Source organism: Pan paniscus, chromosome 16 (genome assembly GCF_029289425.2).
Source record: "Pan paniscus chromosome 16, NHGRI_mPanPan1-v2.0_pri, whole genome shotgun sequence".
Taxonomy (NCBI): domain Eukaryota; kingdom Metazoa; phylum Chordata; class Mammalia; order Primates; family Hominidae; genus Pan; species Pan paniscus.
The window spans coordinates 70,618,355-70,638,747 of record NC_073265.2 but is presented as its reverse complement, the minus strand read 5'-3'; the positions used below and the strand labels follow the sequence as shown (position 1 = coordinate 70,638,747).

Sequence of the window (20,393 nt, the reverse complement as noted above, 5' to 3'; positions counted from 1 at the left end):
TCCAGAACCAGGAGGTTGTGTTTGCCATCATACTTGCCATCACACACAGGTTGCGAGTGCCAGTCTGTAATACAGCTGTAGATCAGGATGATAGAGTTGAAAAGTATGAATTTCCCAACTTGAATTTTAGTCCTAGACGCCTTCCCTTCCCAATTGTGTGAAACTGGGTAAGCCTAATTCATCAGGAGAAAGGATGGCAAAAGTGATCTAGCACCTTTCCTGAGTTAATCCCACCCATATTCATAGGTTTGATTCACCGTGTCCCTGTATACAGCTGTATTTCTTACAATGAGAAAGTTGCAGGTATATGCCAATGCTCATTTTATAATACAATGTTAAGGTTTTTGTTTGTTATTTTTCCCATTCAGTTACTTAAAGGAAAAGTATACATTAAAATTATCTGCTTATAAAGTCATTTCATAAATGTGTAGAAACAAAGAAAAATAACTTCTCCTTCTATACCCCCTACTTCCCAATATAATATCATTTTAGAAATTTCACATCAGTCATTGCATAATTATTTTCATACCATAATTGTAGTGTATATACATTTTTGTCTTGCCTCTTTTTTCACATAACACCATTATATTATTTTTTTCCATGTTGCTATATAGTTTTTATATTTAATGGTTTTCACTGACTGTGTGGTATTCCATCAGATAAATGTATATTAATTTAATTAGTCATTTGGCCACTGGTGGATATTTAAATTGCTTCTAATTTTTCATTATTATTAATAGCCCTACGAAGAACATCTTTGCACATATAGATTTTTCTATCTTTTTGAATTTTTTTCTTAGGGTGAATGCCAGAATTGCAATCCCTATAGAAAAGACTGTGGTCCATTGTTTGGCTTTTGATAAATATTTAAAGATTATTTTCTAAAAGCCTTGATGATTTATATCGCCATTATTAGTCTCATAATACCTGCACCAATGTTGATTATTACATTTTTGTTTGTTATCTTAAGAGACAATAACTGACAGATACACTCTTTTTAGATTCTCTGAAACAAAAATATTCTTAATATAGCTTAAATTAAAGCTGGTCATAAATTTTACATGTCTTAAAAATTATAAACTATCAAAGAATCCCTAAGGACACATCTTGGCATTCTTTCTTCTTACTCTTCACAAAAATCTTCTTTACAATTCTAATCTGTTTTTATGACCAAATCATCCATGACTCCTTATTCCTGCCACACTAGGATGGAGTTTATGAAATAAATTATCTTTTTGTAGACATATGAACTACCAAGCTCTTTTGTTTTCTCTAAATAAGCTGAAGTGCTACAGGAAATAAAGTATTTCACCTGAATTCAAACGACCTATAATATATATATAACAATGAAAAGCTATTGAGACTTTTAGCAATAGTAAACTCAGTATTATTAAAGGTATAACTTGATAATGGGCTGAATTATTAGAAGCAGAGTTTTTACACTCAGTAAGGTAATCCAAATTTTTATCTCGCTCCTCTCTCCTCCATCCTCTTCTGTGAAACGCTCAGCTCGTGCTAACCCACAACTTGTACTGGCTGTTCTCCCCTTTTAGAAAGCTACTCTTCCCATTTACTTTTCATTTTCCTTTTCATTCAAGTCTCAGCTGAAGTATGACCTCCTCAGCTAGACCTTCCCTGACCTTGTTTAAAGGGCCTTCTCCTCCAGTCCTAATAGACTGTGTCCCATTGTGGCATGGACTTGCTTGTGACTGCCTTGTCTCTACCTGAATGCAAACTCCACACCAGCTGACATCTTGCATGTCGTGTTCACTATCTGCATTCACAGGAAAACACAACCTAGGTGCTTAATACATACTATGAATAAATATACTTCTCATGAACTGTCATACATATTGTTAGATCTGTATGATACATACATGTATAACGATACATGTATACATACATATGTATGTATGTATAATGATATGTGCATGTATCACATATCTAACAACATGTATGATAGTTCATGTTGACATGTTGATAGGTCAACACAATCTAGGTGCTTAACACATACTATGAATAAATATACTTTACATGAACTATCATATATGTTGTTAAATATCTTCTGCGTGGACATGTAAGTCTTTCCAAAGAAAGAACTTATTCTTAGTTACCAAAGCTCAATAACCCAAACCCACAATTAGGATCTATTTCTTCCAAGTTTAGTTTTTCTTTGTTTTGATTTTGCTTTTTTCTTAAATTTTGAATTATTCCTGTTTCAAGGCTTTTGCTGTGGAGATTTGGTATAAATCATCAGAGAAGCATGAAACTTTTTCCCCCATGCCTTACTGAACATGTCATCAACAAATCACCTTTTTCAATCACATTTTCCTTTAAGAAGTTCCTTTAGGCCAACTTGCATAGACTCTTATTCCCAGAATGAGCATCTTGGGCCATTCAGTCCAGTGCTCTCTAACCTGAGTTCAAGGGCCCTGGCTCCTCAAGCACTACTGATGGGGTGGTGGGGGAGATTTTTTACCCCCACCTACAAAAGTTGCCCTGCCTTAGCCCGTTGCATGTATGAAAATTCTCATACAACTTTAAATTTAAAGAGCACTCTGAATGCCACTAATCAAATCTTACTTCTTATACAGATGGAGAAATGGAATCCAAGGAAATAAAATAACTTCCCCAGGGACACATAGTGAGATAGATGTGAAATTAGAGCTAGAACTCAGGTCTCTGGCTTTCCGCCCTGTGCTTCTTAGACTTCAGGGCTTTAAAACGGGCCAGAGACTCAATGCTTTCCAACACCAAGCCCTTGCCAAAGGATGATGGTGCACCCCTTCCTCGGGATACTGGGGGAATAAATGATCAGAAAGCCTGCCTCTCCCTCTCTATGCCCTAGGAGACAAGCCAGGTGAACAAAATTAAGGTAATGTAAGGTAGGATATGATAAACATTATGAGAGAGACCAAAAATTATTGCTGGGGGAGTTTACAAAGAGGAGAATTTCTTTTCTGGCTACAGAGATTCTGTGTTCGTGGGAGTGGCTGTATTTGAGTTGGCTCTCAAATCATGAACAGAAGATGAACAACTTCTGATAAACTTCTGATAAAATTCAGATTTTCATTTACAAGCAGCCATTCTGGCCTCAGCAGACACGTCCAGAATGACATTATCATACATGTCTATACCGGGACCATGTGTGGTCTTATAGTTCAGAATGTCATAATTACATTTGTAATCCCTCTTTCTGCAATGATATCATTTGCTTCCAGCACAAACCCAGATTGTTTGTGTGTTAAAATGCACAACCTGCCAACTTTGTTGGAAGCAGAACTAGTGTCAGGGCATGTCTTGCTTTATTCGCTTTTGAGAAATGTTTTTTAAACTTTTGGCAATTGCATCTTAAAAACATAAGACGATTTTTTTTTTTTTTGAGATGGAGTCTCACTCTGTCCCCCAGGCTGCAGTGCAGTGGCACGGTCTCGGCTCACTGCAACCTCTGCCTCCCGGGTTCAAGCGATTCTTCTGCCTCAGTAGAGTAGCTGGGTCTACAGGCGCACGCCACCACACCTGACTAATTTTTGTATTTTTAGTAGAGACTGGGTTTCACTTTATTAGCCAGGCTGGTCTCGAACTCCTGACCTTGTGATCTGCCCGTCTTGGCCTCCCAAAGTGTTGGATTACAGGCGTGAGCCACCGCGCCTGGCCAAAAATACAAGACAAATTTTTAGACCTTATCCCTGACAGCTCTATCCAGGAAAGAGGCTGTAGCAGGAGGCGAGTCACACATTAGGGTGGGGCTCATTTTCAGGGTAGGCTCTAGACTCTTGGTCCTTAAACAGGGATGCACTTGTAATCACCTGGGGAGTCTGTTAGGCATCTGGATTCCTGGGGCACACTCTCAGAATCCCCTTAGGTTTATGACAGGATCAAGTGGATTTATTTAGATATCATTCCTCGAGTAATTTGTACTGTGTCTTGTGGTTTTAAGATGTAATTGCCAAAAGTTAAAAAAAAATTTTTTTCTCAAAGAGCAAAAGATACCCCTCATCAGGAATGGGATGGCTAATGCAAACTGCAACCCTATAGAATATGCACTTCAATACAGGCATCACGGCTCGGGTGGTGTCTGTATTGAGGTGCATATTCTATGGGGCTGCAGCTTGCATTATTCCTCCAAAGCTGGTGTCCATTCACCTGGTTAGGAGCACAGACAAGGGAGCTACTTTGGTTCTAGTGCAGCTTAAAGGCCTATGAAGCCATAATCCATAATTAAAGGTACCAGAGGGAGTGTCTGGTATATTCCATTTAGGTGCCTAGTACTGCACAGCCATTGCCATCTTCACGTATGTGACCTCTCTAATCCTGACCCCTCTTGTCTAGCTCTGGCGGAAATTTGCTCGTCTCGCCTGTAACTTTGTGGTCATCTTCATTCCCTGGGAAATGAGGATAAAGAAAATCGAGAGTAAGTATTTACACCTGGAGAGTGGGGCAGGTATGCAATGCTAGTGGCCAGTCACAGCCTAAGGAGAGTCTGCTGTGTTCTGGTCCTTATGCTGTGCAGCTGAGGGCACTCTCATAGCAGAGTCACCAGGCTCCATATGGGACAACAGAGCCAGAAGACAAGATACCTGTCCCCACCACCTACCAGAATGGGAACAGTCTCGACGTGGGCCTTTCCACATTCCGCTGCGGCTCTGCTGTTCTCTCCCAGTTCATTCCTTCAGTCAGATATAATGCAAACCCCGAAAAGATCAAGCGAAAACCTATGAGGATGAATAAGAGGGTAGCTCAAGGAATTGCAAAACACAAATACAAAAATCTGCATTTTTATAGAGATAATTGTGCCCATTTAGAAAACATACACCAAAAAATAAATAAATCATGTCTACAATCACACTGACACACACAATACCTGGAATAGACTTAACAATAAGTCCAAAATATCCTGTGGTAAAATTATACCACAGGATAGAAAAGTCTTGTTAAAACACATATGAAGATTTAATATTTGGAAGATGTTAATTTTCCAAAAATTAATTTACAAGTTTGATGCAATCAAATAAAAATCTCAATGTATTGTTACCAAGTATTTAACAAAATGATCATAAAACTTATATGGAAGAAAAAATATCCAAGAGATTAATAAAAAAATTATAAAGAAGAATGCAAATGAAGTTGCATGATCAAGATATTAAAGTATATCATAAAGCTACAACAATTGAAGCAGTATAGCATAGTGTGGGAATTGACGGGCAAATCAAAGGAGTAAGCAAAAAATTCAGGGACAGATAAGAATACACTTAGACTTTTAGCATGCAATAATTATTGAAGTCAGTCTACTGCATAAATATCACTGGAACAATTGATTCAATTGTTTTAAAGAGTAAGTTTAACTCCTTCACTTAAAATTGATGGTATGAATGCAGAATGGAGACATATCTAATCATAAAAGTGAAGGAGGAAAAAGTACTGTTATTTTTAATTACCTAAAAAAAGAAAACTTACATACATAAAAAATAAAGCTAAAAGTTAGATGACAAATTGGGAAAAACATGTTGAATATTTAAATGGATTAAGCACTTTGATATGCTGGCAGAAATGTAAATTAGGACAGTATTTCTTTTTAAAAAAGTTTTAATATGTACCAAAAGTCTTCAAAATGTTGTATACTTTGGTAATATGCTTCCATTTCCAAAAAAAAAAAAACAGAGAAAACCATAATAAACTAAACAAACAAGGTTGTAGTAGCTGCCATTAGTGCTGTACCCAGGTTGCCCTTCCTTGGCTAGTCTACCCTTTCCTCAGCTGTTGAGTATGGACTTCTTGTCACTCAGCTGCTCCCCTTCAGAGAATTGCCCCAGGACTACCTCCTATCACCCCAATCGCCCACTCACCACCTAGAGTCTAGAGGCAGTGACCATTGACAGAGGGGCATTCAAGTCTGATCCCTTGCTCCAAGTGGGACCAACTCAGTGGTGCAATTCATGCTGCAGAACTGCTGGTGGGATAGACTCAGCTAGGCTGCAGCTAAGATCGTGCCCTTCCCTGGCTCTTTCCCCCGACCTTCCCTGACTCCTTCACAACTTCTCTACGGAGAGTGCTTCCTCAACAAATCACCTGTAGCCAAATCCCTTTCTCAAGCTCTGCTTCTAGGAAACCTTACCTTAGACAGAAATTATTTATTATAGAACTATTCACCCTGGTGAACAGTTAGAAATGTCCTAAATGTCAAGTCATGGGGAATAGTTTAAGTAAGTTATGGAAAATTTACTTAATGGAACAATAAAATTTATTTTATAGAAGAGTATTTCTTTGCAAGAGAAAATGCTTGTAATATATTGATAATTGAAGATGTATGCTGGAGAGAAATGCCAATCTTATACAAAAACATTATTTGTATAGAATAATTGTGGAGGGTTACACTAAAAGTTTAATAGAAACTAATTCTAATCGTGATTTTAATTTAGTGATCACAGAATAGGTAATTTTTCTTGTCCTTTTGATGTTTTGTGTTTTGCTACTCATTATGACAAACATAAACTAGATTTGAAATAAAAATTTAAGAGTTTTTTTTTTAAATGACATAAAACTACCTACTCCAGAATGCTGTCAAATTGTTGCCTACATCCTCATCTGAGTTCTTCTATGCTCCTGGATTTTCTCAATAGATATAAATTTGTTTTTACTATGATTTTTATTTTAGAATAAGTTTAGATGTATAGAAAAGTTGGAAAGAGAATTCCCGCGTACACTTCACCCACGGTCCACTATTGTGAACATCTAGCAAATGGTGTTTTATCTTGAAATTAAGGCAAAAAGACCCTTAGCAAAATCCTTGAAATTCTCAAAATGGTGCAAAATAGATAAGAAATATGCCAAATTCTTAAAAGATGCTGATACTTGTTAACATACATGAAATATTGTAAATTTGATAAGACCATTTTAGATAAATAAGTCATTAGGGAAGTGACTATCAAATAGCATTTTAGGCAAACTGGAGACTTTTCCTGCCTATAGAACTGATAGATATTCAGGGGCATCTTGATCTGTCTGAGTTAACATTTAGGAAGGAACACCTCGATTGGTACAATAATGGCATTCTTACTCTATGTCCCGTGGATGTAAGAAAAATTATGGTGTTTTTTTGGTAGGATTTCTTGCACTATGAGGATTTTATTTAAACTGTTCTCATTATCTTGTCTTTCTTTAGGTCATTTTGGATCTGGCGTTGCCTCCTATTTCATATTCTTGAGATGGTTATTTGGAATTAATATTGTGCTCACCATTATGACAGGTGCTTTTATTGTCATTCCAGAGGTAAGATGTTTCAGGAAAGTACCACTCATTAAAAAGAGGAGACATTACAGCAGTCGCATAAAATGGCTCCTCTGGTTATCACTGTGGGGATGAAAATATGTGTGTTTGTGTAAAGCAGGGCTTGGCAAACTTTTTCTGTAAAGGGCCACAGAATAAATACTTTAGGCTTCATGGGCTATTTGGTGTCTGTCACAATGACTCAAATCTGCCGTGTAGCACAAAAGCACCTGCAGACAGTATATCAACCAGTGAATGTGGTTGTGTTTCAATAAAATTTTATTTATGAATACTGAAATTTGAATTTTATATAAATTATTTTGATTTTTTTCCCCAACCACTTAAAAATGCAAAACTATTCTTAGCTCTTGGGCCATACAAAAAGGCCATGGGTTGGATTTGGCCAACCAGCCAGTTTGCCAGCCCAAAGTTGAAATAATACCCAGACTGTGTACATTATTCAGATTATGGGAACACTAAAGCCCAGACCTCACCATAGCATGATGTATCCATGTAACAAAACCGCACTCGTGCCCCTTACATTTACATAAAGAAATAAAATCCATTTCTCAACTAAACTTCATCCTCAAAAAGTAAATGGGCCATTCCTAACAGGGGTCTTAATAATCCACCTGTAGAAACCATGTCTAGCTCAGAGAGAGTACATCCAGGTGAGCTCTAATCAGGCAAAAAGAAAATCTGGCTGCCCAAGATTAATTTTTCATTAATGAAAATCAAGCAGAAATCCACCCCCTGGAGATCTCTTATGTGTGGCATTTTCACAAGCACATGGAGATCAACCTCTCATTTTCTCCCGGTCCCCTCCCACCCAGAGGACCACACGACATGCTTTCCTCTCTCACCAGCTGATTGCAGGCCAGCCCTTTGGAAGCACAGCCAGGAAGACCATCCCCAAGGAGCAGGTTTCGTCTGCCCAAGACCTGGACACCGTCTGGTCTCTGGGGGTGAGATTGATGCTTGGCCACACTCTTGTCCTGAGGGAAGGGGTGAATGGGCCACAGTTCTGAGACCTCGGAACGGGAAGCAGAAATGACACTGAGTGTTTTCTTTGCAGGGCTACCTCCAGTACTCTGTCCTCTTCTACGGATATTACGGCAGGGAGAGGAAGATCGGGAGAGCTGGCTACCGGCTGCCCTTGGCATATTTCCTAGTGGGGATGGCAGTGTTTGCTTACAGCTTCATCATTCTTTTAAAAAAGTATGACTGCTCAATTTCTCAAAATACATATCAAGTGTTATGATACGTGTAATGGCAGTGTTTTCTTACAGCTTCATCATTCTTTTAAAAAAGTATGACTGCTCGATTTCTCAAAATACATATCAAGTGTTATGATATGTGTAATGTCATCTAATCTTGTCAATAGCCATGTAAAGTTAAGGCATAACTGTATCCATTTTACAGATGAGAAGAACCAAGGCTAAAAGAGGCATGTTCATTTTAACAAGTACTTATTGAACACTTACTGCTTTGTACTAGGTCCTATATTGGGCCTGGAAATACAAGAATCATATAGATTTACCAGTTCATGTAATTTTAGACAATGTGGTAGCTGCACTAATAGGGACATAAGCAATATGATCTAGGTGACCAGAGGCTGCAAAAAGCAAAACGTCCTCCTTTGGTTGTATGTTTGTTTGCCTGTGACCTAGCTACAAATTCTGCAAAGGCCAGGCTTGTCTGTGCTGTGATGCAGTTGGCACCTCTAGGTCATCACTGGGGAGGCAAAATGCAAAAGACGCAATCTGGTGGGGGTTAGGAGATCTGCACCACCCCGACTGTGAGACCTGTAGGAACTCACCTTGCTTCCCTGAGCCTCATCTGTAAAATGGGTAGGTTGGCTCAGAACATCACCAGGTCTTTCGTGTGGGAGCTAGAGAAATGCAGACTGATAAGGAGGCTCCAAATCCCGGGGAAAAGCTGGCCCCACCCATGCTGGTTCATCTGCTGCTTCTGCTTGATTTGTGTAACCACCCTTCATTGCCCAACCCCCTTGTGGCATGTTAGCAAAATGCAGATAGAAGCACTTGGGGTAAAAAAGACAATAAACAAATAAACAAAACTTGAGGAGGTGCATAATGACCTAGGGGCCTTCAGTTCCCCTGAAGCTTTCCAGCTTAGCTCCTGGTGGCTTCCAGGACCCACATGGAAGACTCGGGCCCTTTACTAGACATACAATGTAAGAGACAGATTAGAGCAAACTTGGAAGCAAGAAATATGGATGGAGAGGAGACCTTATTACAGGAGAAAGGCTCTAAAAAGTAGGGAGAGTTTCACCTAAGGAGGGTTGATGACTCCTGCCTTCAAATATCTAAAGAAATGTGGGAAAGAGGGACTCAGCACGTTATGTGGAGTCCCACGGGGTAGAGTTCCCATGGGAAGGAGCTCCAAGAAGACTGATTCAAAGGAAAATTTTATTTCACAATCACAGCTGCAAAGAGATGAGAACAGCTGGCTCCTGGGACACACACCTGCAGTGACCTGCTGGGCACCACAGTGGTGAGAGTCCTTGTCAAATGAACTCATATAATAGTGGGCCATTGCAGTTTTCACACTGTTCCAAAGTGTTGCTGAGGTCACAAGCATGGGCAGAAATCCAGTCGGTGCTCTCCTGTCCAAGCTGTGACCCGAGGAGCTGCGTCCACCCAGAGGGGTGCAGCCTATGCTAATTCACACAAAGGCTCCGTGGGTGCTAGCTACAGCCCCCTATTCCTGAGACTCCTAAGACCTGTTTGTGCTCCTCTTTTGCAGGATGGCTAAGAACTCCCGCACGAGTCTTGCCAGTGCTTCCAACGAAAACTATACCTTCTGCTGGCGGGTGTTCTGTGCCTGGGATTACCTCATTGGAAACCCAGAGGCTGCAGAGAGCAAAACAGCTGCCATAGTGAACAGCATCAGGGTGAGTGAGTGAGCCTGTGCAGCCTGCGGGGGTGGGCAGCTCAGGGTCAGAGCCAGCCGCTGGCCCTCAGCTGGAAGCCAGAACCATCCTCTTCCCATTGATGTTCATTGTCCAGGGCAGTTGTTTCCAAAGTGAGGTGAACATGCTCCAGGAAATGTACCAAATGACTCAATGAAGGGAGGGAGAAACATTTTGAAACTCCTTTCTTTTTAAACTTTTCCATTTTATCCTTTTAAAATTTCAGTTTGTATATTTTAGATAATTTACATAATGGATTATTACCATGTTGCATGTATATAACCTGAAAATGAGCGAATACATATATGTGAGGGATATAGGCTTTTACTTTTAACTTAGAAAATAATGCAATCAAAAATATTCAGAGACTTAGCTCTATTGAACTATACTGACAGCTAAATGGTGCACTATTTTGAGAAAAAAAATCTACTTAGATAATTTAAATTACAGCCATACTATCTCCCAATCCCTCTTCCCAACCGCCAATATTTTTTCAATTATTAGATTATTGATATCTAACTCATTTATATCAATTGAATCCTACAGAATAAAGTCTTAGACAATGAAGGTATGAGCTAAATTACTGGGTAAATTATTTCTAATGATTTATAATTAATGATGATGCTAAGCTTTTATTGCTGTATGTATTTTTCTTAAAGGAAGCTATACTGGAAGAACAGGAGAAAAAGAAAAGCAAAAACCTGTAGGTATTATTACTCCCCATGTTGAATTCATTGATAAGTTTTATTTTTAGTTTGGTACAAAAACTACCAGATCATCTATATCTTATTTTCATAATTGTCAGGCAGCTCTTCTTTCTTCCTTTCTCATAATGTGACCTGAGGGAACTGAATGATTTTTTTCTTAGCAATATTTAGGACCACTTCCTCCTTCCATAGATCCTGTAACAAGGGTCACAGGGTCTGAAATTGACCAGTTTCTTATTTCTTCCTCTTCTACTTAGATAATAAAAGAGGTATTTTGAGCACCAACTTATGCTGTTAAGACTAGTTTTATTTAGAAACAAGTCATAAGACACAAATATTATCCAGTTGGTGTTCACAAGCCTTTCAAGATGATTTCCTAGGTTCAAGATTCTTCTCAAGATCTTGAGAGCTATGCTGGTGAGGGTGAAGCCCTTCAAACAGAGAACTAATGAAAGGGAAAGCCATTCCCAGGGAAGGGCAATGGCCCTGACCTCATGAAGACAGGTAGGTCTGTTCATCCCACATCCTTACTGGTTATTTAGCCCTCATGATTAGTTTCCACAGTGCAGAAAGCCCATTCGGAGGACTTGTACAAAAGGACATGGGGAATTAAGGAAACACACCCAGCCTCTGGAATAATGAGGGAGCTTAGGGAGTGGGGGAGGAGTTGGAAAGGGCTGTCCATAGGGAGTCAGAAGACATGGATTCTAGTCCTCTCTGTCATTAATGTCGATAACCTGGGAAATGCTCCTGAACTTCATGAACCTGAAGTTCCTCACCTATAAAAGTATGGGATTCTGCCATCTGATTCTTTCTCTGTAGCTCTCCTCCACCAGAGTTGATAATAATAATAACGTACTGTGCCATGTTGTTATTTTTACCAAGCAAAGTGACATTTATCATCTCATTTGGGAATGTTTCCTCATTGTGCAAATCAAGGGCCAAAACATGTGTAGAGGGAAGAGTTGTGATCTGCCCAAGGTCCCCAGTGGGTAGAAATTTCATGGAGAAGATAGTATACCTTGGGTGCCCCTTCAAATCCTCTTGGCCATACTTTTCTCCAGCCCTTGCTACTGGGCAGGACTGTGCAGGTCACCACCAGCTGCACACATGTACCCCTTGCTCGTACCCGCTGTTTGGTGCCCCAGGGATCTTCTGAGGCTGCTGCATAGGGAACCCACAAGATCCCAGTCAACACATATGCATGTGCAACCAAGAGGCTGGGTGCAATGCTGGGAGTGAATGCTCATGGAGCTACCCTGAACCGCTGGGAATAGAATAAATGCTTTCCTATTTCACACTGGGCAAACAGTTCTGTCAGGCATTTCATAAGCCCCTCAGAAGGCCCTGCATTTACCTCTAGCTGCTGCCAACCCCATTGCATATCCTTGTACTGATGGCCCCTCTCTCCTGCTCCACTCCAGGACCTCCACTCCTGCTTTCTGGGATCAACCTCCACTCCTGCTTTCTGAGATCACTTCCCAAATAAAGTGCCTGCAAAAAGGACTGGGATTCCAGGCCTTAGCCAGGCTAAGACAAGCTCCACAGTTGGCAGAAGAAGGTGCCTTCAAAATAGGCCAATTGAAGTCAGACAGGGAGTTGTCCTCCAGTGTTAGAAAAAAATGGATGTGTTTCAGTTAAAACCAGAAACATGTATGTAAGTACTAGAATCATTACTGATTCACACACCTGCCCTCACTATCAGAGGCATATGAGAAGTGAGACCAAATTAGGAAAGAGATGAGCCCCGTGTCTCCCATCTCATGGGCAATTAGTTGCTCCTTTATTTACTTATTCATCTAGCAAATATTTATGAAGCATCCATATATGCTAAGCCTGTTTTAAGAGCTGAAGATAACAGCATTGAAAAAGGCTAAAAAGCTTAGAGCTTACTTCTAAAGAGGAAAGACAATTAAGAAACCACCAAAGGAATAGTCAGATGTTGCATAGTGACAGGATCACATTGTTGTCCTTGTGTGAACATCATAGCATGTACTTACACAGAGCTAGATGGTATAGCCTACTACACACCTAGGCTATATAGTATAGCCAATTGCTCCTAGGCTACAAACCTGAACAGCATGCTACTTGTACTAAATACTGTAGGCAATTGTAACACAATGGTATTTGTGTATCTAAACATATCTAGACATAGAAAGGTACAATAAAAATGTGGTATAAAAGATTAAAAAATGGTACACCTGTATAGGGAACTTACCATGAATTAGCTTACAGGACTGGAAGTTGCTCTGAGTGAGTCAGTGAATGAGTGATTAGTGAATGTGAAGGCCCAGGACACAACTGCGTACTAGCGTAGACTTTATAAACACTGTACATTTAGGCCTCACTATATTTATTTCTTAAAGTTTCTTTCTTTAATAATAAATTAATCTTAGTTTACTGTCACTTGTTTATGAACTTTTAAATTTTAAAAAACTGACTGTTTTGTAATACTTAAAACACAATCACATTGTACAGCTGTACAAAAACAGTTTTTCTTTATATCCTTATTCTATAAGCTTTATTTTTAATTTTTTTAACTTTTTACACTTTTTTTGTTAAAAACTAAGACCAGGCCAGACGTGGTGGCGCACACCTGTAATCCCAGCACTTTGGGAGGCCGAGGCGGGCAGATCACCTGAGGTCAGGCGTTTTGAGACAAGCCTGATCAACATGGGAAAACCCCGTCTCTACTAAAAATACAAAAATTAGCCAGGTGTGGTGGCAAATGCCTGTAATCCCAGCTACTCAGGAGGCTGAGGCAGGAGAAGCGCTTGAACCCAGGAGGCAGAGGTCGCAGTGAGCCGAGATTGTGCTATTGCACTCCAGCCTGGGCAACAAGAGCAAAATGCTGTCTCAAACAAACAAACAAACAAACAAACAAAAAACAAACAAACAAAAGACTAACACACACATTAGCCTAGGCCTGCACGGAGTCAGGATAATCAATATCACTGCCTTCCACCTCCACATCTTTTCCCACTGGAAGGTCTTCGGGGCCATAACACGCACGGAGGTGTCATCTCTTATGGTAACAGTGCCTTACCCTGGATGCCTCCTGAATGACCTGCCTGAGGCTGTTTTACAGTTAACATTTTGTTTTAAATAAGTAGAAGTATACCCTAAAATAATGATTTTAAAAATATAGTAAATACATAAGCCAGTAACAGTCATTTAATTCATTATCAAATATGTACTGTACATAATTGTATATACTATACTTTTATACAACTGGCAGTGCAGTAGGCTTGTTTACACCAGCATCACCACAAACGTGAGTGCAATGCATCATGCTACAATGTCCTAGGCCATAGGAATTTTTCAGCTCCAATATAATCTTATGGAACCACTGTCATATATGCAGTCCGTCATTGACCAAAATGCCATTATGCGTCACATGACTGTACAATGTCAGATTCATTATATGGGATGACAGGCAGAATCGTGTCCTCCCTTCCTCTCTTCCTCCCTGCCTTCCTCCCTCCCTCCCTCTGCTGAACACATTTACTTGAATTCCTATATCTTTAATGTGCATACCACAAGACTCCAATTTCAAGTAGTGAAGCTAGAACTGAACCCCAAATACTCTGACTCTAAAACAAGAGGCATTTATTTGTTCGTTTGTTTGTTTCAAACCCCACTGATGCAGGCTGGTTGAATTTATGACTGGTCGTTGATCTCTTAGAAAATGAGGAATTCTAGGGTGCTGGGTGGGGTGGGCTGGAAGAGCACTGATGCTTCAGGGCAGAGAATCCTCTTGGCAATGGATGTGTTCCAGTCCCCAAGCAGTGTTGTCTTTGCATTGTGCTGCTGTGACCAGGACCCTGTGTACCGTTCTCATGCCTGTTTCTCTCCCCAGGGCAGTGACCATCTGCCTGAGGATTATTGCCAACATCCTGGTGCTTCTCTCACTGGCTGGGAGCATTTATCTCATCTACTTTGTGGTGGACCGGTCCCAGAAGCTGGAGCAGTCGAAGAAGGAGCTGACACTTTGGGAAAAGAATGAGGTACCCACTGCCATTACCTGCAGCACCCTAGAAAAGAGACATAGCTGGGCACAGTGGCTGATGCCTGTAATCCCAGCACTTTGGGAGGCTGGGGCAGGTGGATCACTTGAGGTCAGGAGTTCCAGCCCAGCCTGGCCAACATGATGAAACCCTATCTCTACCAAAATCACAAAAATTAGCTGGGCGTCGTGGTGCACACCTGTAGTTCCAGCTACTCAGGAGGCTGAGGCAGGAGAATCACTTGAACCCAGGCGACGGAGGCTAGAGTGAGCCAAGATCACGCCACTGCACTCCAGTGTGGGCAACAGAGCGAGACTCTGTCTCAAAAAAAAAAAAAAAAAAAAAAGAGAAAGAGAGAGACACAGAAAAGTAGCCTGCCTGCCTCTCTGTTCCTTATGTAAGTTAGGTGGGAATATCTCTAGGGAAAAAGTTTAGTCCTCTTGTCCTAGAGCACTGACTATAAGGACTTTGAGCCAGAGGGGCAGCACTAAGGCTTGGCAATTTTATTCATCTCCTTTGGGAAAGAGTTTGATTCAAAAACACCTTCAAGCATTTACACCGTTCTCTACCTTTGAGCCTCACCGACTGTGTTTTGCCTTTTGCACATCTGTTTCTTCACATCCATGTTCCACATTCCTGCAGACTGGAATTAACAACTGCACTTATTCCATAGTACGGATTAAAGTTAACCAGGTGTCATTCGTGAATATTTAGGTAGTTTCTGAATATCTAAATGACAAATAATGCTTCCAGAACCAGCTCTACACAAATGGTTTGTTTTTTAAACAATCATCTCCCCCCCAACCCCCGTTGTGTGAATATTCCCATAAATAGAAAATCACCAAGTGAACGGATATGAACAATTTTGGAATTCTAAATATTCATTTTAAGACCACTGTCCTGAAAGGTTGGCCCAATTTATCTATACAGATTTGAAAGGCAGAAATAGCACAAAAACCACCTCTCTGACCATTTCTATGAAAATTATTTCCCTCTGTTGGGATTTAAAAAGAAAGGTGTGTAAGATGGCCATCAATTTACCGTGTGCATATTTATCAATGTACAGTAATTTATCAAAATCTGAGCCCACCCTAGATAATCTTTTCCCATGCCTCTATTTTATGCCAATTGACTTACTGTGTGCTTGTATGTTTACAGATAGAAATATGAATAGTTTTTTAAAGAAATATTCAGAAATTATTTCTTATTTTATCTCAAACATCTTCTGTACCAGCTAAAACTCCTCTTTCTTCTGCTCTAAGTACAGAGAAACAAAAGCCAGGCCTAATTCTCTAGATAATTAATCTTCCATGTACAGAAAGAATATTACATTACCTCTCAGGCTTTCCTTTTCTATTGGTAATAGTTGCAGTTATTTCCGTCTTCCATCCAAGGTCAGGGAAGTATAAATACTGTGAGATGGTAATTGGGGAAAATGTGGCAGAAATGCTAGTGAATCCTTTTTGTTTTTTGAGTCAAGGTTTCACTCTGTTGCCCAGGCTGGAGTGCAGTGATCCAATCACAGGTCACAGCAGCCTCGAACTTCTGGGTTCAAGAAATTCTTCTGCCACAGTTTCCCAACAAGCTGGGACCATAGGCATGTGCCACTTTTTTTTTTTTTTGGTAGAGATGGGGTCTTGCTGTGTTGCCCTGGCTGGTCTTAAACACCTGGCCTCAAGCAATTCTCTTGCCTCAGCCTCCCAACGAGTTGGGACCATAGGCATATGCCAGCTTTTTTTTTTTTTTTTGTAGAGATGGGGTCTTGCTGTGTTGCCCAGGCTGGTCTTCAATGCCTGGCCTCAAACAATTCTCCTGCCTGGGCCTCACAAGCTTCCCAAAGTGTTGGGATTACAGGTGTGAGCCACAGCACCTGGCCTAGTGAATCCCAAATGGGAGGTATGAGTGTCCTCAGAACATTTAAGGAGAGTTCAAAAAAAAAAAAAAAAAAAAACCATGATAAAGTGGTGGCCACCTTTTGAAAAAAGCTAATTAGCAGAGATTTGGGGGGATTTTCCATGGAGGATCCAAGGACCCTGTGGAAAGCCACTGATCCAATATTAGGGAAAGAAATCAAATGCACATGGTGAGGGCTGGTGGGGGGTCCTGGGAATGTCTGGCTCTGGCATGTGCTCTCTCAGCAGGTCAGTGTGGTGGTCTCCCTCGTCACCATGATAGCACCATCAGCCTTTGATCTCATTGCTGCCTTAGAGATGTACCACCCCAGGACCACGCTGCGCTTCCAGCTTGCAAGGTACAACAGTCCTACCCAGAAATGCCACCTGTGGCTCACCCATGTGCCCACCCACAGTGGGAATGTAAGTGCCTCAAGAACCAGGGCTTGCTTCTTTTCTCTCAGACAATCAGCACAGAACTTTACCTATGGATGCAACTCAAGAAAAGCATAACCCAAGAGGAGGGATAGGGGAGGAGGCAGGGGAAGAGGAGGAGGAAGGGAGGAGGAGGACCAGGATGACAAGGGTAGAAGAAAAGAAATGAAGAAGAGGAGGAAGAGGAGGAGGAGAAGGGAAAGGAATAAAGAACAGGCAGAAAAAGAGGACACAAAAGGGAACCAAGGGTCGGGCGTGGTGGCTTACGCCTGTAATCCCAGTACTTTGGGAGGCCGAGGCGGGTGGATCACCTGAGGTTGGGAGTTCAAGACCAGCCTGACCAACATGGAGAAACCCTGTGTCTACTAAAAATAAAAAAAAATTAAAAAAATTAAAAAATAGCTGGGCGTGGTGGCGCATGCCTATAATCCCAGCTACTCGGGAGGCTGAGGCAGGAGAATCGCTTGGCAGAGGTTGAGTCAAGGTTGCGGTGAGCCAAGATCACGCCACTGCACTCCAGCCTGGGCAACAAAAGCGAAACTCCATCTCAAATAAACAAACAAACAAATGAACAAAAGGGAACCAAGAAGAGGTCTGGCAGTGTGTCTGGTTTTCCCCACTGTTCTGTTTTCTCCGTGGTTTAACTCTGAGTGGTGAGAGGGACCCATGTTGTTTTTCCAGATGCAAGAAGAACAGTCAACGCTTTGTGAACAGTTCCCCCAAAGTACAGACTCAAAGAGTTCCTTGTAGATATGCCTGGAAGCTTTGCCAGGACAGTCAGTGGCTGTGACAGCAGGTGGTTGAGGAAGACCTGAGCAACAGTAGGCTGATGCACCTGAGGGGACGTCCTGGGACACCTTCTATGGGAGTCAGAACAACCACACTCATTTTGAGCACTGGTTTTATCAGTATTTTCCTGAAAAATTTGCCTGTCCTCCCTGGAGTATGGTCTCTTCATTTACAAATTTAGCTACTGTAGTAGGGCTGGGTGAGGCATTGTTAAACTGAATGTGGCAGAGGGAGGCAGTGAGAGCCCTGCTTACCTGCTCTCACCTTCAACCTGGTCTACACTAGTTTCTCCCCGTTTCCTCTTGTAACACCTAATAACATTCTACAGAACTAATTTTCCACAGACCACTTTGGGAAGATTTGCTCTCATTCAGGAATTGGCAAACATCTCCCAAAAAGAACTAGATAGTAAATACTTGTGGTTTTGTGGGTCACACAGTCTCTATCACCACTACTCAACTCTAAGGTTCTAGCATGAAAGCAGCCACAGACCATATGGCGATGAACAGGTGTGGTCGTGTTCCAATACAACTTTACTGACAAAAATAGGCAAGGGTACGGTTTGGTTTGAAGGCCATAATTTCCAACCCCTGAAATTCAACTGTCATTTCAAAGAGAGAAAACATGACTAGGAAGAGCATGGAGTTGGTCTAACTTTCATGGCCCAGGGTAGATCTGGGATGAGCCTCTCAGCCCACTGGCTATTCCTGGTTCTTTCTGCTCCACCCAACACGTCTTTTGACCTGCAACAGAGAAGCTCCTTCCTCACTAGCAAGTATTGGGTGGAATCAATTTCATTATTGCATTTGGTCTAAAGGCAATGCTATTATATAAATTGGCCTCGTTATTCATGTTGAAAACTAGAGAAACAGAGGCATCAGAGACTTCCCCCAGACAAATTAGGGCTAATTCTGGTAATAAGCATAAGACATATTATTTCAGTTCCATTAACTCACCAGCAGACTGTGTTACCTTCTATCCAAGGCACAGAGTGATGGTGATGCCAAGACAGCAGGAGAGGAAATGCATTCAATCCTTCCTTTGGCCAACACTTACTGAATACACACTGAGGGGCTTGCCTTGTACTCAGTACTGTAAATGCACTGTGCCCACAGGAATCCCATCTCAATTCAGAGGGAGAGCCCATGTGAGTTATAATGCTGTCCCCTGGAGATGCCACTTTCCTGTTTCTCTGCCCACTGCCTGCACACGGGTGGTCAACTTTATACTTGAGGAGATGCGGAAGGCCTGGGGGGATGGTTTCAACTTGGAGTCTTTTCCTCAAGATAAAGATGCTTTCCCATCAACTTTCTCAATTGGTTTCACGATTCTCCCATCAATTGGCTTCATTTTTCTCCAAGGGCTAAGTGTTGTCTCACTGAAGTGTGTACAAACCTGTCGTTTCCTTTCTCACTTCATTTTCCCAGACAGGTTTCCAGTAAGACCCAAGGCTGCATCCTGGGAAATTCCATGATGTGTTTCCAAAACCTTCCAGCACTGGGGAAGCTGACATCAAGTCTTTGATCATTGGCTGATCCAGACTGTTGCTGGCAGGTTCTATTCACTCCCAGTAGCTGACAGGGTGTAGCTGTACCCACAGCTTTTCAGTGCTTCTGAGGGGTCCAGCCTGTATTTCAGAAGCAGAGCATTGAGGTCCTGAAATTGCATTCTGCTGCTTTTTAATTGTGTGAACTTGAGCTGGTGACTTAGCTCCCTCTGCGCTTCAATACACTTGTCCCTTAAGTGGAGATTATTACAGAGCTGTTATGAGGATCAAATGAGATAATGCATGGGAAATCAATTCATAAACCAGAAAGCATGACTCATAAACTACACGTTAGGGCCCTACTTCCTAAACTCACATTTTCGGCTACACTAGTGTTTGTAAAGTACAGATCCAAGGATGGGCTATAGCAGAATCACCTGGAAAGGCTGTAAAACAATTTCCAGACCCCTTCCAGACCTACTAAGGGTGGATTCTGGAATTCTGTCTTTTTAAAAATGCCCTCAAGGTGATTCTAGAGGAAACCAAGTGTGGCAGCCACTGCCTTAATATATCCATGACAGTCTTTAGAACCATGTGGGGGCTCTAGAACCACGGACTTCTGTGCCATGGTCTTGTTTCTCAAGGTGGGCTTGTGGCTTTCAGGGTCCTTGTGCTGTATCTGGGAAATCTCTACAGCCTGATCATTGCTCTCCTGGACAAAGTTAACAGCATGAGCATTGAGGTGAGTGCCCATCCCAGATAGTTGCCTGCCCTACCTCTGCCCTCCCTGCTACCTCCTCCCAACACCAGGGTCATCATCGTGGACAGGATCACTGCTTATACTTGTACTCCATAATCATGTGCAAAACTTGACTT

At 41.4% G+C, this 20,393-nt stretch overlaps 1 protein-coding gene and 1 long non-coding RNA gene across 2 annotated transcripts in view; one reads left to right on the top strand and one right to left on the bottom strand.

The window, feature by feature from the left end:
- LOC130540837 (uncharacterized) overlaps nt 1–8,433 on the bottom strand; it is a 34,261-nt gene extending 25,828 nt beyond the window's left edge. The window contains exons 1-2 of the long non-coding RNA XR_010109981.1: nt 8,130–8,433; nt 4,598–4,715 (exon numbers count right to left, since the gene is read on the bottom strand). This is a non-coding gene — a long non-coding RNA (uncharacterized LOC130540837). The remainder of the gene's footprint in view (nt 1–4,597; nt 4,716–8,129) is intronic.
- TMC3 (transmembrane channel like 3) overlaps nt 1–20,393 on the top strand; it is a 40,891-nt gene that overhangs the window by 6,598 nt on the left and 13,900 nt on the right. Inside the window, exons 4-12 of the mRNA XM_003810740.6 lie at nt 4,333–4,414; nt 7,163–7,269; nt 8,133–8,231; nt 8,342–8,484; nt 10,036–10,183; nt 10,861–10,904; nt 14,768–14,915; nt 17,057–17,166; nt 20,181–20,259. Coding sequence (XP_003810788.2) covers nt 4,333–4,414; nt 7,163–7,269; nt 8,133–8,231; nt 8,342–8,484; nt 10,036–10,183; nt 10,861–10,904; nt 14,768–14,915; nt 17,057–17,166; nt 20,181–20,259 — 960 coding nt within the window. The remainder of the gene's footprint in view (nt 1–4,332; nt 4,415–7,162; nt 7,270–8,132; nt 8,232–8,341; nt 8,485–10,035; nt 10,184–10,860; nt 10,905–14,767; nt 14,916–17,056; nt 17,167–20,180; nt 20,260–20,393) is intronic.